This window comes from Schistocerca serialis, chromosome 7 (assembly GCF_023864345.2).
Source record: "Schistocerca serialis cubense isolate TAMUIC-IGC-003099 chromosome 7, iqSchSeri2.2, whole genome shotgun sequence".
NCBI classification, from domain to species: Eukaryota; Metazoa; Arthropoda; class Insecta; order Orthoptera; family Acrididae; genus Schistocerca; species Schistocerca serialis.
The window spans coordinates 563570909-563587522 of NC_064644.1; the positions used below are offsets into that span (position 1 = coordinate 563570909).

Below are 16614 nucleotides of genomic sequence, written 5' to 3' on the forward strand. Positions count from 1 at the left end.
CCGATAGGTCTCCGTTGTTGGGAAGCTTGATGAGCATGCTTCTGTTCCAATCATTCAGTACTTTTTCATTAATCCATATGGAGTGGCTGTCAGGATGAGAGATTGCAGGGCACTCTCACTTCTGATTCAGAGTAGGGAATACGATCTATGGCGATTTGACTTCATACATTGTGATAAAATGGTGGGCAGCAGTTTATGGTCTTGTTTGCATGCTCTATGGAAAGAAATATAGTAAGTTTTACCTGCATTCAAAGGAACAGGGTGCCGACTTAAACGACTGCAGTAAAAGCACAGCATTGGTGGGATGACAAAGCACGTTTTTTTCTGGAGAACGATGAAGAGACATTTCCGGATGGCCCCATGCTGTGGTCGTATTGTGCAGAAACACATTAGAAACACATTAAGCTTGGCACCACAGACAGGGGCAGTTGTCCAGGTATATGGCCTAACGCCGAAAAGTCGCTGACAGCGCATTGTAGGCCTTGTTAGTGAGCAAGCTGCCAAAAGAAATGTAAACATTCTGCAAATGTCCATGGGACAGGAAAACTGGCGCCCAGACGTGCAGACTCTGTTGGAAAACATCTTTTGTCAATGCGAGTTTATGGCCATTCTTTGCAAACTTTGAAATTGACGCAACTGGGGAGATAACAAGCTGTTTATGGAGGGCTGTGTTTCCACCCTGTATTGTGTTAGCAAAAGACTCGAGAAACATGTGGGAAAGAGGCTGCAAAGCTGAATTTTTTTCTGTTCTCTGCCAATTAACTTTAAAGTCTCCAATTGGTCGAATTGGTTTGCAGTGCAAAAAACATTCTCTGAGCTTAGAATGCCAGGCTCCAGCTCGTGATTGGCTTGTGTGAAATTGGGGGAAGTCAAAAACGAGAAATGTGCTTTTGGAACTGAGCTGAGGAGGCAACACAGGGAAAGGGAGATGGACACTTGTACAAGTCTCTTGTACTGGCACTTTGCTAGTAAAGAACTGCAGGTCTCTACCTAAACGGTGAGACTTGTGTCCTTTGCTAGGGTGCGACTTAGAGCCTGTGCCAGTCACCTTCTGAACCATCAGAGGTACTGCTTATATCATCACAGTCACAACGAGTGATGCGTGGGTGTATTTATTTGTCTTGAGTCGGCCATGTAAACATTTGATGTATTCCGACATGCACAGTCGTGGAATGGAGTCAAATTGGTTTGGCAAACCAGCAAATGGATCCACCTGCACACTGGAATCTGTTGGGATTTGAGAGGCTCTTAGGGAAGTACCTGCATTCTGAATTAAACGAACACGAGACCGCTTACTTCATTTCTCGGGAACGCGCATTTAATAACAGATTGCCGCTGTCCATGACTTTGATCGCCGAATGCATCATAGTGTGCCGCCTTGACCAGTAGGATGGTAAAGTATTCACTGCTGTGATGTAGGGCTAGGGCTATAATATCTATTTCTCAGCACTCTGTTCTTTCGAACCATAGTTTTCCTTTTTTTTTTTGTTTGGTAGAATAAAGATGCTTGGTGGTGGCATAGTTTGATGCCATAACCTGGATTCACGTGTATGAAGTGAGATAGAGCGAGCAATGTTCTGGTTAGTGTCTTGTGTCGATCCCCAGCAGATCACTTTGTCCACCATAGATCCCATTTTAGTAAGGCTTTTGTTAAATAAATATTTTTGTATGATGTTTCTTTAATAATTTTGTTGTTTTGTCTTGTTTAAGATCAAAAAATTGATTGTGAATAAGACTACAACTTCTCCCTGAGTTCTGATTAACAGTTCCTTCACATTTTTATGGCAGTCTAGATCAGAAACATAAGGAGTAGCTTTTTCATTTGGTGTCCACTGCATGGATCCTTTACTTTATTAACCGTGGTCATCTTACAAGGAGTGGATGTAAAATTCTGCTGTTATAGAGGGATCCACTTTGAGTAACTCTGGACTGATGTTGTCAAGGCTCGGAGCTTTCCATTTTTTATTTGTTGTGCTGCTTTAACAATTTCTTCTTCAGATGGCGGTTCTATATGTTAACTGACATATCTTGTGGGAGTCTTTCCCCATCCACATTCAGTTGAGTTCCATTGTCATATGTATTTTCATTCTTCAGAATGTTCTCAAAATGTTGTTTCCATGAGGGGTTACTGATCCTCCACCAGGCACCTCCACAGGTGGTGAATAGGAAAATGCTCACGAGATATGATGGGTTCCAATGAAATAAAATACCAGGGGCAGACCAAAACCAGTAGCTGCTGCCTTGCAGAAAGGGAGGACCCTCAAAGCTTAAGGGAGAGAAGCCCAACTGAAAACTCCTGTGAGCTTGACTATAGTCAAGGGAGCAGCCCTCCCATTGAGCTAGGGTGTATGGGCCGCTAACTCATGAACCTGGAACCAGCATATCACGGAAACTGCAACAGAGATTACCAATAATTGAAAGCCTTTAAAGATCACAACTTTGATACTTTTTCATATACTTTTCTTGTAATCAATTCCTGAGCATGTGTGGAGTCATAGAGACAGTTAGGAGCACCTGGAAATGAACCATAGCGTGGACACTTGAATGCTATGATTAGAGGTACTAGTGAAAGAAGATGTATTGCAGGCAAGATGTATCATGAGTGACAGATGTAAAAAAAAGTGCTAGTATTATCCATTTGTAAAATTTTGTTCTTATCCAAGAAATTTATTGTCTATACCTACATAAAAGTAATGTAAAAAATTAACAATGTAGGAAAAGACAGATTGCTACTTACAGTAAAGAAGACATGTCAAGTTGAAGACAGTCACAATTAGAAGACACATAAAGCTTTTGGCCACAGCCTTCATCAGTAAAAGAGAGATATACACCATTCAAACACACAATTGTCTTTTAATTGTTCCTGTCTGCAACTTAATGTGTCTGCTCTGCTTTACAGTAAATAGCAGCCTGTCTTTTCCTACACTGTTGATATACTTGCCTGGAGTTTCTATTGTTTAATGTGAAACAAATTGGTATATTTAAGTATGAAGGGCAATGACCAGCCCCAGCCCCTTTACAATTTGATGTTTATTATTGAAAATTAAGATTATATGAAAAATCTGATAACTGATTTCCAATTTATTTTAAGAAATTTGTAGCTAATTGTTGTATAATGGATTATACAATCAGCTATCTGTCTATATAACACAATATGGGAGTGTTGTGATATAGCAAGTTGGAATTATTCCATCTGTTATGACTTCAACTTCTGTTAATAACTAATTTTTTCCCTTAGCTTATTTCTCAAGTTTTGCATATTTTCTAGGTATGTATATGTGTGAGGTATTCAAATATTTCAAAATGTCAAATAAGCTGTTTCCCACTTAGATACATTACTCTGTGCTGATTTTTTTCCAATTTCTGCATGGATGTGACAACTAACAAGCTGTCTAACAGCATGAATGGGCACCGCCAAACTGTGACCAAGAGACAGCTGGGCCATGCAGCTGCAGAACACATCACCCAACAAGTTAAGTTTTACTTTAATGACTGATCATAGCCTGTGTCATCTGGATTCTTCCTACCATCACCAGCCTTTCTTAATTTTGTGGGTGGTAACCCTCCCTACAACATATCCTTTGTCCCCATGACCTGTCTGGCCTCAACCTTTGCTAGACCCTGCCCTCCACCCACCTATTCCCTTCCCTGCCCCCATTCCAACATTATATTTCTGGGAATTACCAATTGCCTTGTTTTACACTAGCTGGAGCTTGTTTAGTATCTTTGCCCCAGAATAAATAACTCCACTTAGAACCCTATACATGTAGGAAGTCTACATGAAAAACACATTTGTGTTTGGTATTACAATTTTGCATATCACAGTTCATTTGTAACTGCTTTTTACTATCAACAACAACAAAATTAAGGAGTAAATTCACTGGAAAGTGAGTGTAAGAATGCTGAGAGCCGTAATAAAACTTATGCTAGTTGTTCAGCTATCTATTTTACAACATTTTTTTCTGCTTGACTCTACTGAATAAATAATTTACTTATTATAGTGTCACTGCTGCAGAAGATAATTTCATATGACAACAGGGAGAGCAAATATATGAAATAAGCAGACACACAATTCTTTAGCTCAACACAATGAGAGGTATTATACTGCAGTGTCTGTCTTATTCTGAATTGCAAAGTTCCTTTGCACATGCAAGCATGTCCAAAGGAACAGGCACTGCTGTGACTACAGCCATCATGAAATACATTAAATGTATTCACAATTGTGAATTTGGACAACCATCAGCAGTACAATGGAATGATGACAATGAAAATTTTTGCCAGACTGGGAATCGAACCAATACTTCCCACTTATCGTGAGTGGTCACCTTACCATTTGGCTATCCATGCAGGACTCATGGCCAGACCCAAACTCCCATGTGGCATCAACCATGTGTCTCTAACCTGTACTCGTACATCCATTATACAGAGTGACCCATTTATCTTGACCACCCTAAATAACTGTTTTTCCAGATGCAAATTACAAAATGTTTCAAGAAAATATTCTTTAGCTGTCAGGGGGACATCAATCAGCATGATTGCCTTTGTTGAAGCTTTGTTTTTTACAAAGATATGAACAGTAGTATGACCTTTTTAAATGGCACGCTATATTTTTTATTCAGTAATTCATTTTGTCTCCTAAAGACCTATTCAAAAATGTATCACAGTGTACCATTCACTGAAACACAACATTATTAATTACATAACACAACATTGATGTTGACACACCCAGTGCTTAGTGCGGGTACTCAGGGTAATGGAACACATCCATGTGCTGACGTTGACAGAGGACAAATGTAAACATAAGTAGAGTGCACACCTGTCATTCCATCAACCATCATCAGTTGAAGAGTTGTGTGAGTAGAATGCACACAAATGAAGAGAAGGTAGAAATGCTACTCATCTATGGGGAATGTAAGTTAGCAGAACAGTAACTGCAATACTGTTTTCTTATGTATGGGTATATTTAGTACAGTAGTTTAGTCCTTTTAAGTACTGTTGTGTAGAGTAGGCATACAGTGAAGGCTGTCCTTCCTAAAAACTGCATCAACATAACATTTCTTTTATTGTTGTTGTTGTTGTTGTTGTTGAAGGTAGGCGAAATGCTACACCTTCCCAATGGATGTTTTCTCATATTGTTGTGATGCTTCAGGAAACAGGAAGTTTCAACCCATGACAACGCAATCGATGTAGCACTCGCACAGACGAAGCTACCAAAGTTACTGTTCTCACTTCCATTGCTATGAATCCACATGTGAGCACATGACAGCCTGAACATGAGATTAGCATTCCTAAAACCACTGTACATCGTATTCTTACACATCACTGGTTCCATCCTTACCATGTACACCTGCATCAAGAATTGCATGGGAATGATTTCCAGAATCGTGTACAGTTCTGTGAGTGTGCACAGCGGCAAATTCTTGCCAACCAGAACTTCTTTTTCAGTGTTCTATTTACTGATCAATGTTCCTTCACAAACAAAGGTCAGGTAAATACAAGGAACACGCATTATTGGTCCAGCGACAACCCATGATGGCTTAGACAGGTGAAACATCAGCGTCTATGGACAGTTAACATCTGACACTACAATTATTGGCCCTTACTTCATCAGTTCCATGGGAATGCATTAAAGACGTTGTCTATCACAATATTCCAACTCCAGTGAGCACCTTTGAATGTTCTGCTCTTGGGCAATGGTACAGGAGAGACAAAGTCAATTTTGCATTATGTTTTTACTTGGTTTTCATTTGTTTTCTGACAACTGCAGCAAGTGGACGTGTTTGTGATCCCAGGCTCAAAGTCAGTGTTGTGTTATGTAATTAATAACGTTGTATTTCAGTGAATGGTGCACTGTGATACATTTTTGAATAGGTCTTTAGGAGAGGAAATGAATTACTGAATAAAAAATACAAGGCACCATTTAAAAAAGTCATACCACTGTTCATATCTTCATAAAAAAACAAAGCTACAATGAAGGCAATCATGCTGATTGATGTCCCCCTGACAGCTAAAGAACATTTGCTTGAAACATTTTGTAATTTGCATCTGGACAAACAGTTATTTAGCGTGTTCAAGATAAATGGGACACCATATATATATATTCCGGTACAGGTGAGACATTTTACTTGAAAGTTGTCTGCCCAGTTGTGGCAGATAAATACAATATTGCAGTGCAGTGTTATTCCAAATTATGATGCCAGGTTCCTTTGGTCATGTACACATGTCCAAAGGATCTTTGTATTGTAATTCGGAATAACAAAAGCACAGCAATATCATATTTATCCACCACGACAGGGCAAGTGACTTTCAAATAAAATGTCTCACCTGTATGGGAATATACATATTGGATGTACGAGTACAGGTTGGAGATTCATGGATGATGACATATGGAAGTTGGGGTCTGGCTATGAGTCATGCACGGATAGCCAAATGGTAAGACGACCACTTGCGATAAGCACGAAATTTGGATTTGAGATGCGGTCTGGCACAAAATTTCATTGTCGTCACTCCATTCTAAAGCTGATGGTGGTCCATATTTGCAGCTGTGAATACGTTCAATGAGAGGTATCTCTAAGACTAAAACATGGTGAACTGCAATCTTGGTTAGTTTATTTTTGCATTGACTGCATTTTAAATTGTTATCCAGAAATTACAAAAACAATGTTTAATTTAGTGTATGTAGTGGATGGCTAGAAGGTAATCTTTGCTTGTTTAAAATTTAATGATACTAGTGTTTGCTGTGGACCAACTGTATTAGTTTGTATGGTGATGCACTGTTTTTTGAGTTAAAGAGGGTATGAATAAGCTTTTCAGTGTTTTATATTTGTATTTATTGCTGCAGGCTATGAACCAGCTTTCAGCCTGAATGGTCACCACAAAATTATGACCAACACCACCCAGCAGCAGAACATGCTGCTGGGCACTATATGCTCCACTTAAGAGGCTCCTTCAGAACTCTTGACATCTGGTTCCTACCCCCAAGTCCTAGTTGTGAAAATATCCAGTGCCTTTTGTTATAAACATGAAATAGAATGTACTGATCAGTTCAGTATCCCACTACTTTAATTTTGCCATATATATTCTACGAGCAATATTTTTTCTCCTTTCTTCCTCTTACTCTTTGTGGTGGCTAGAGTAATATAACCCACCAGTTTCTTTAAATCTCCTATGACTAGTCTAAATGCCACACGGTTATGTTTACTTGTTAACAGGAACACTTAGTGAAAGCCACTGAAAGGCTACACCACCCATCATTGACAGTACATCCCTCTTACAATAAGATGGCCCTTTCATAGTCTGGCCTTGCATGGTCTGTGCATCTGCAGTGATAAACAGTCTTGTCACCAGACCTTCACAGAGAGTCCCTATAGCTTCCAAATCTATTCCATAAACTGATCTTTCCTGACATACTCCCACATGCCCCTCATCCAACAACTGCCCCGTTAAGTACTTGTAAGAAGTACCACCCCAATAACCCAATATCACCGCGTACCGTAGCAACTTAACTACATTCTTTCACAGAGTATTAGCTACAAATCACTGCTCCCAAAAATGAGGAACATCCTACCCACAATCCTTCCTAACTCTCCCACTGTGGGTTTCTGCTGCCCAGACAATCTACAAATTATCTTGGTCTATCATTATCACAGGCTACTCCTAACCCCTTTCCACATAGACCATATCTCTGTGAAAGACCAAGACACAAGAACTGTCCTACGCATGCACCTGGTACATTCTATTCCAATCCCATCACAGTCATATCCCACCCTGTCAGAAACAGTGCCACCTGTAAAAACAGTCATGTCATATACCAGCTCTGTTGTAACTTTTGCATATCCTTTTATGTTGACATGACCACGAACCAACTACCCACCCAAAACGAAAGACAACTGCCAAACTGTGGTCAAGTGCAGAGTTGACCACCCAGTGGCAGAACATACCACTGAGCACAACATGACTGACATAAATGACTGCTTCACAACTCACTGCCATCTGATGTAGTAGACACAGGCTGCCAGAAGGAAATACATGTGTAAGTATATAGCCAATGATCACATGCCCTGCAAAACATGCACTGCTTCCACAAACTGCCTTCATTCCTTTCTGTTTTGTGCTCAGTTCTTCCAGATATCTGCAGTCCCGAGGGCTGCAAAGTCCTTCACCAGCTTATCCAGCCACCACTGTCTTGGTCATCCTTTGGGGCATCTGGTGCTCAGTTTCCTTTCAAGTGTCTTCTTCATCTGTCTTTCTGCTGGCATACGGGCTGCATGGCCTGCCCATTAGATTCTTTTACTCTTCAACTTCTGTAGGATTATTAGATATTGTGTCAAGAAGTAGATTTTGTCATTCTTCATCTTCCTCCTCCTCCTCTAGTCTCCTTTACCTGATATCAGTCCCCATATATTCCTCATTGCTCTTCTTTCACATAATAAATTTTTTTGCCTTCTCACATTTTATCATGTTCCATGTTTCCATACATGACTGCTGGGCAATTCCTTGTGTTACAGATTCTTATCTTAGTGTTTGCTGATATTGATTTTGAGCTGAGTGTCTCCCTGAGTGATACATGCAATTCATCTGTACTGCTATTCTTTTCTTGATATTCACTTCTATGCTGTAGTTACTGGTAAACCAAAATCCCAGGTATCCGAAGTGGCAAACTCTATTGAGCCTCATGCCACCTATATCAAAAAATTATCCATGCTCTTGTCTTCTTCTTAATTGCTTTTACTCTGTTTTGTCTTGATTCACTTTTAACCAAAACTTCTGTGTGTAGGTGTCCATTTTCTGGTACATTTCTTTCAACTAATAATTTCATTCACTTAGTAGTATTATACGAACTGTATATGCACGACAATTAAAATTACCATCCATCTGTATGCCAGCCCATTCCTGTTACCTACATTTCCTTATTACTTTCTCTAAGATGACACTGAACAGAACACATGAGAGAACATCTCCATGCCTAAGACCTGTCTCAGTTTCAAACATTTCTGAAGTGACACCTCAGAAATGCACTGCTGCCCTTGACCCATTAATACATGTTTGCACCATTATTACAAGCTTCTCAGGGTTTCTGAAGACACGCAGTGCACTGTACAGGCTATTCCTGTGGATGCTGTTGTATGCGCACTGAAAACTGATGAACAGACTGTAGATATCTTTATCATATTACCAGTCTTTTCAAGCGACTATCTCAGAGTGAAAACGGGTCTATAGTTGATCGATTGTGTAGAAAGAAACTGTATTACCAATTTCTTCATTAAGCATTTTGAAAGATAAACAGTGGATTTGATACCTTGTAAACGTATGGAGTAGTGCAGGTACGTCACATTTGACATGTTGAATCATGGTGAAGAATGTCTCAATGGCTTCCTAACACATCTGAACAGTCTTTGTGCCAGTTTTCTATGGAGACAGAAAAATACAAGAATGCTACTCTTTCTCGATATGCTGGTTACAAGGAATGATACAAACCAATACCAGCATGAACTTCCAAGTCACCAACTGAGCCACAAAAGAGGTGTGATCATTATGCTCATAATGTTATGAGGTACAATGGGTAATCCATCAGGGATATAAGGAGCTTCACAAAACTTAATGCCCAGTGAAGTTACACATCAGTAAAAGAAATGTCAGGCATCAATTTTCTGCCATACATCCCCAGAGTGACAAATAGAATTGGCCATATATTGTGCAAACATGGTAACCAAGAATTTCAGAGGTCTTAGATTCAATAAGGACAAATGGGACCCACTAGCCATATCAGGAGTTTACCACATGCCATGTACACATAGAGACATCTATGTTGGAATGACCAGATGATCCAGCAATACCAGGATCACTGAACATAAATGGCACTGCAGGTTGGAACAGGTGGAGAAATCAACATTGGTGGAGTATGAACTGTGTGAGACAGACCACATTCTAAAATTTGTAGACTAAGAGAAAGGTAATCACTTACCTATAGAGAATTGTTATGTGGCACACAGAAACATTAAATAGAAAAGAGTTAACACTTGCTCTCAAGCTCTTTTTCTTTTTCTGGAAGAGTGTGCACATTCACATGTGAATGTATGTACTCATATTAGAAAAAGCTTGAAAGCTTGTATTAACTGTTTTCTATTGCATGTTTCTTTCTTCTATAGGTAAGTGATTGCCTTTCCCTTATTTTGCATTCTTTTTCATCCAGAAATTTACATTATTTTATACATTATAAAATTCATTTATATGCAGGGTCTTGCTGTGGAGTAGAACTAGCCTACCGATTTGTGAAGATTAGCCTTAAAAATTCAAAATCTTGACAACAGTTTCAAAAGAACCAGAAAAGTCTCAAGATAAATGGAGTCTAGATTCTCCTGCTGCAGGAAACTATTGTTGCAGGCAACAAGGGGAATCGACAGTGGTAATGACCTGAAAGACATAAGTTGATGTGACAAGTGCATATAACATCCATGTGCATGTGTGAATTCAGTCCGCCACCAGCAACAGAGGAGTGAATTTTGGACAGTGCTAGCCATTTTTATGGGTAAATGTCAGAAAAACTAATAAATAACTGCTGCCTAAAGATACGAAAATGAGTTTCAACAGGTAATACAGCAAGAGGTGGCCATGAAAGCTATAACAATTTCATATTATTGTATTTTATAGCTTCTAACTTTTCAAAAAGTGAAGCTACTATATATTTCCTTTTTAACTATTTATTTTTCCCACAGAAAATACTGGTGTAAGTACAGACATTGTCTTACCATCCAGTGCAGAATGGCAGCATGACAGAATTTTCTCTGAGAACAAGTGTCATTAAGAACATGTACATACAACTGAACTGATATGATAAATGTCTACAAAACAATCACACCAAATCTTATAAAAGTTGAATAGTAGGATGAAAAAGAACCTCAGATAATAAGAAACCCAGGACTTCCCATTCCATCCTTGACAATTAAGAACACACATTTTATGTTCTTGAATAATCAATGTTCTACTGTATGTAAATTATATGAACAGTTTGAGTTTATGTTTGTCCTACATCTAAGTGTAATAAGCACACTACAAGAATGATGATAAGATGAAATATAATCAAATCACTCTATTCAATATAGACTTGGAAAATCATAAATACTTACAACAATTTGTCTTACCTCTATCCCAAAATTTGTTTCTATATGCAAACAAATGTCTAGATTTGCATTTAATCCTTGTAATATCCACAAGCATAAACTATGCCAAGGTTCTGTTCTGTCCTCTAGAGAAATTAACTCTGATATTTGCTTGTATTGAAACACATTATCTTCTGGCACTGTCTCTAATTTTTCTGGTGGTACATCCAAGATGCCTTTTGCTCCTGTAATTGACACATTTCACAAACTTATCTCTGAGTAATCAGCTAGATGTACCTTACAAATAAGTGAATAAAATATATGTTTATTAAAAAGGCATTCTCTCTCTCTCTCTCTGTCTCACTCGTGCACACACACACACACACATATTTATTCATACAAGCAAGCATACCCAACGCATAGCTGACTGCCATCTATAGCATCTCAGACCAGAATCCAGCTGTCATGTAGAACAGAAGCAGCAATCTGGAGAAAGTGGGGAAAGGCAAGGTATGCCAGGATATTCGTGGGCAGAGGGAAGAGTGTTGTCTGGTGGAGCATGCAGGGATTAAACTGCTAACAAGCACAACATTGGGAGGCTGTGTGGCAGGGACATGAGGATGGAATAGGGCAGGAGGAGGGAGGGGCGAGGGGGGGGGGGGGGGGGGGGTTGGCGGGGAAGCGAGGAGCAATAAAGGAAAGGGGAGGGCAAGGGAACAGATGGGCAGATGCATAGGCAGAGGCGGCACACAAAGAGGGTGATGGGACAAGAGTAGGGAGGAAGTGACAAGACAGAGGGGCAGAAACTGTTGGATGGAGGGTGGAGAGACAGTAGATTACTGTAGTTTGAGGCTGGGATAATTATCGAAGTGGAGAATGTGTTGTAAGGAAAACTCATTTCTGCAGTTCAGAAAAGCTGGTAGTGGAGCTGAGGATCAAAAAGACCAGGAATGTGAAGCAGCGATTGAAATCAAGCAATTTCTGTTCAGCTGCATGTTGTGCCACAGGGGTCTACTTTGCTCTTGGCCACAGTTCAGCCACAACTGTTCATATTGGTGGACAGCTGGTTGGTAGTCATACCAATGCAAAAGGCTGTGCAATGATTGCAGCAGAGCTGGTGTATGATATGGCTGCTTTCACAGGTGGTGTGGCTTCTGGTTGAGTAGGAGAAACCTGTGACAGGACTGGAATAGGAAGTGCTGGATGGGTGGAATGGGCAGCTCTTGCACCTGGGTCTTCCTCCCTGAGGTTAAGGGTTGGGACTGAGAGTGGCAAAGCAGTATACTAGACAGTTGATGGTGTTGGGTGGATGGCAGAACACCACTTTAGGGGGGGTAGGATGCCCTTATTTCAGAACATGGTGATAGGTAATCAAAGCACTGATGAAGCATGTGGTTCAGTTGTTCCTGTCTGGGGTGGTAATGGATGGCAAAGGTGGCACTCCTTTGTAGCTGCATCTTTGGGGGGATGGGAGGATTGGGGATATCTGTTTGCAGACTACATCTGAGGGGTAATGCCTGTCTGGGAAGGCCTTGGTGAGACCCTCAGTATACTGTGGAAGGCAAGGAAGTTCTAATCACTGCAAATATGATGTCCTCTACAGAGCACGCTGTGTTGGAGGCATTTTTTGCTGTGGAAGGGATGACAGCAGTTGCAATTGGTGGTTGGGGGATTTAATGTGGGCAGAGGTGTGGATAAAGCCATAAGAGAGAAGGAAGTCAATGTCCAGGAAGGTGGCATGTTGGGTTGAAGAGGACTGGATGAAATAGATGGGAAAGAAGGTGTTTAGGTTGTGAAGGAATGAGGATAAAGTGTATTGTCCATGAGTCCTGATTATGAAGATATCATCAGTGAACCAGAACCATACTAGGAATTTGGCACTTTGGGAGACTAGGAAGGTCTCCTCCTCTAGAGGGCCCATAAACAGGTTGGCATAGGAGGAAGCTATGTGGGTGCCCATGGCTGTGCCATGGATTTGTTTGTATATCTTCTCTTCAAAGGGGAAGTATTTGTGAGTTAGGAAAAAGTCAGTATGGTGTATGAGGAATGAGGTAGTATGTTTGGAGTCTGAAGGATGTTGGGGAAGGTTGCATTCAATAGGGATAAGACCATGGATGTGAGGAACATTAGTGTATAGGTAAGTCACATCAACAGTGATGAGTAGGGATCCAGGAGGTGAGATGGTGGAGAGTTGATGAAGGAACTGATGGGTATCATTGACATGGGAGGTTACATTATGGGCAACTGGTTGGAGGCATTGGTCAATAAGTGTCGGAATTCTTTCAGTGTAGGCCCAGTAGCAGTTACAATAGGACATCCAGGATTTATGATGATTTTTTTTTTTCAAATGCAATGTGTGATCTTTTATGTGACTGTATAATATTCAATCTGTAGGTCTTAATATTGGGGTTTTATGCCCAGTTCCAATAACCAGATTAATGTCAAAAGCATATGTTGTATTTTTGTTAAAAAAAGTTTTCTATATATGTATCATACTTTGTGTAAGCTTATGTATATTCTTCATGCTTTGTTTTTTGGGGCATTGAATTTTCCAGGTAGCTGTTTTCAATACCTATCTGGTCAATTCAATCAGGGGTTTATGTAGCAAAGCAAGCTGGGATCCATTCCCATGTTGTTTTGTTATTTGCCTCTTTAAATGACTTCTTTTTGCTTTCTTAGTTATCATTAGTGTTAGTTAGTGATATGCCATAACATATAGCTATCATTCTGTAATTTCAAGTATAAGACCAGGTCCAGATTTGCTAAATTATATTAGAATAATTTGGTAATTAATTTAAATGATTTCAAGTAACTAGTTTTGCTAAAGCTCATTTCAGTTAACTAACAGTAATTATTTCCTATTCCAGTCACATTGTTGACATGTAAACAGATGTAGCTATTATATTAATGGCAAATTTAGGAAAGTAACCCATAGAAATTCTTAACGTAATTTCCATGACATGGTAGGAACATCTGAAATTAATTGGCTTATGGGTAATTAACACTTTTATGTATGGTATTGATTATTAACCTGTTTTTGCAGTTTCATCATCAAGATGGCTTATTTCAATCAAAACTCTTGTTGTAACATAAAGTTCAGAACAAAATTAATTTTGGAATGGAGAGCAATGGTCAAGGGGAAAGCTGGGAGGATGTACTGGCAGAGGGTGACACACAAAGAGGGTGGGAGAATGAGAACAGGGAGGAGATGATATGACAGAAGGCAGTGGAAATTGTTGGGTGGAGAGTGTGGGTACAATAGGATAGTGAAGGTTGAGGGTGGGATAATTTCAAGAGTGGAGAATACGTTGTAAGGATAACTCCCATCTCTGCAGTTCAGAAAAGCTGGTGTTGGAAGGGAGAATCCAACTGGCTCAAGTTGTGAAGCAGCCATTGAAAAAAGCACATTATGTTCAGCTGTATGTTGTGCCACAGGGTGGCATACCGTGATCTCGGCCACTGTTTGATGGCAGCTGTTCATACTGGTGGACAGCTGGTTGGTAATTATACCAAATAAGAAGCTGTAGAGTGATTGCAGCAGAGGTGCCCGTGGCAAAGGACTGGGTTTGGGAGTGCCATAGGAATGGACTAGGATGTTGTGGAGGTTGGGGTGGTGACGGAACACCACTTTAGGAGGGGTGGGAAGGATTTTGGGGAGGATCTTGGGAAGGGTCTACCTTATTTCAGGGCATGATGATAGTCAGCCTGGCAAAGGATGTGGTTCAGTTGTTTGAATCTGGTGTGGCACTTGGTGGTGAAAGGGGCACTCCTATCATAATGCTTCTTTGGGGTTGTGAAAGGATTGGGGATGTGTGGGTAAATGGGACAGGAGATCTATTTGTGGTCTAGGTCTGGGGGATAGTGGCTGTTTGCAGAGGCCTTGGTAGGACCCTCAGGATAATCAGCAAGGCAGTTCTTCTCACTGCAGTTATGCCATAGTTCCCTCACGACCATCTAACACCTTCCTTTGCCCACTTTCATGTCATTCCCGTTTCACCTATAGCACTGCTGCAACAACAGACTCCTGGGCCATATTTCTGCACCAGTTCAGAAAAGTATCACTTTCCCTATTTAAACCCAGTCCCATGCCCTGTTTCTTAAATGCTGCCTAAATAATGGAATTTCTCAAAATGACCTAACCATAAAAATTCATTTCTTTGGATCCCAATCCTCCTTTCACAATGATTGTTGCCTTTTCAGATTCTGCCAGTCCCCATCCCACAAAAGCCTGGTACTGCAAAAATGCATCTCCATTGCACAGGCATCCCAGAACCACATCTGCTCCCTCTGCAAGATACTGCTACTGTGCAATACCTACTACATACAACACATATCTGAAATTGAAGCCCTTGCTATCCAGCACCTGGAGGAGCATTCCAGACACATCCTTCATAATTTATCCAACCTGCTGACATCTTACTGGCATTTCAGGGTACCACTATCCCACTCCTTCCCCAACCACAGCATTCCTCCTTGTTAACTCCTCACAGCACCCTGAGCCTGCCTCACTGACCTTTTTTTCCTTTCTGTATCCCCCAAAACTCCCTACCAACACTCCACCAAATCCAAAGCTGAAACATTCCCATACTATTATTGTTAGTCTTTGCAGCAAAACCTTCTGCTGTGTGGAAGATTCAGTCCTATCCAAATGTCTCACCTTTAGCTCTGCACATGACTTTAATTATTTTGGATTTGTGAAGGAAGAGATGAAGATACAGTAGAAAAATTTGGATTAGGAATAGGAAATGAGAGAGGTGAATGACTAATTAGTTTCTGTAAGGAAAATTCATTAGCAGTGGGGAACACATTATTTGAACACCACAAAAGGAGATGTTACACATGGATATCAAATTTTAATAGGGAAAGATATCAGTTGGACTACATCCTGATACAAAAAAGGTTTAGGAACTGTTAGAAGAATGCCAAAGCTTATCCAGGAGCAGATATAAATTCATACCACAACCTAGTAGTGGGAGAAATACAAGTGAATTTGAAAAAAGTCTGGAGAGGTAAAGCAAAAGAAAGACTAAACACAGAAAGACTCAAAGAGGTAGGAAAGGCATCAGATTTGGAAAACAGATTTATGGAAAAATGGGAAAGAGGTAGTGTTGATGAAAGTGTTAATGACAAATGGATAAAAATGAGGGAAGGACTCATGGACTCTGCCAAAGAAGTACTAGGAATTAGAGTATCCCAAAGTACCAGGAAAGAATGGATAACAGAAAACACATTGAAAAAGATGGAAGAGCGGAAAAAAGTGGAAAAGTGTAGAAACTGAAGAATGCAAAAAGAGGTACAGGAAACTGAATAATGAACTAAGAAGAGAAACTGAAGAAGCAAGGGAAAAATGGATGAAACAGAAATGCAACGAAATAGAGAAAATGGAGAAAGAGAGAAAGTATGAAATGATGTATAGACTGGCTAGTGAGATAATTTTTGAATGTAAAAGAAAGAGGAATAACATGGAAATAGAAAGAGCGGATGGTACTCTTGCAGAACAACTACAGAAGGTTTT

The 16614-nt window shown here is 40.1% G+C and overlaps 1 protein-coding gene across 4 annotated transcripts in view; it reads right to left on the reverse strand.

Annotated features, from left to right (window-relative positions):
• LOC126412775 (protein broad-minded-like) overlaps positions 1–16614 on the reverse strand; it is a 273178-nt gene that overhangs the window by 134869 nt on the left and 121695 nt on the right. For all 4 annotated transcript variants that reach the window (XM_050082544.1, XM_050082542.1, XM_050082545.1 and 1 more), the window contains exon 3: positions 11142–11344. In XM_050082544.1, the coding sequence (XP_049938501.1) occupies positions 11142–11344 (203 nt within the window). The remainder of the gene's footprint in view (positions 1–11141; positions 11345–16614) is intronic.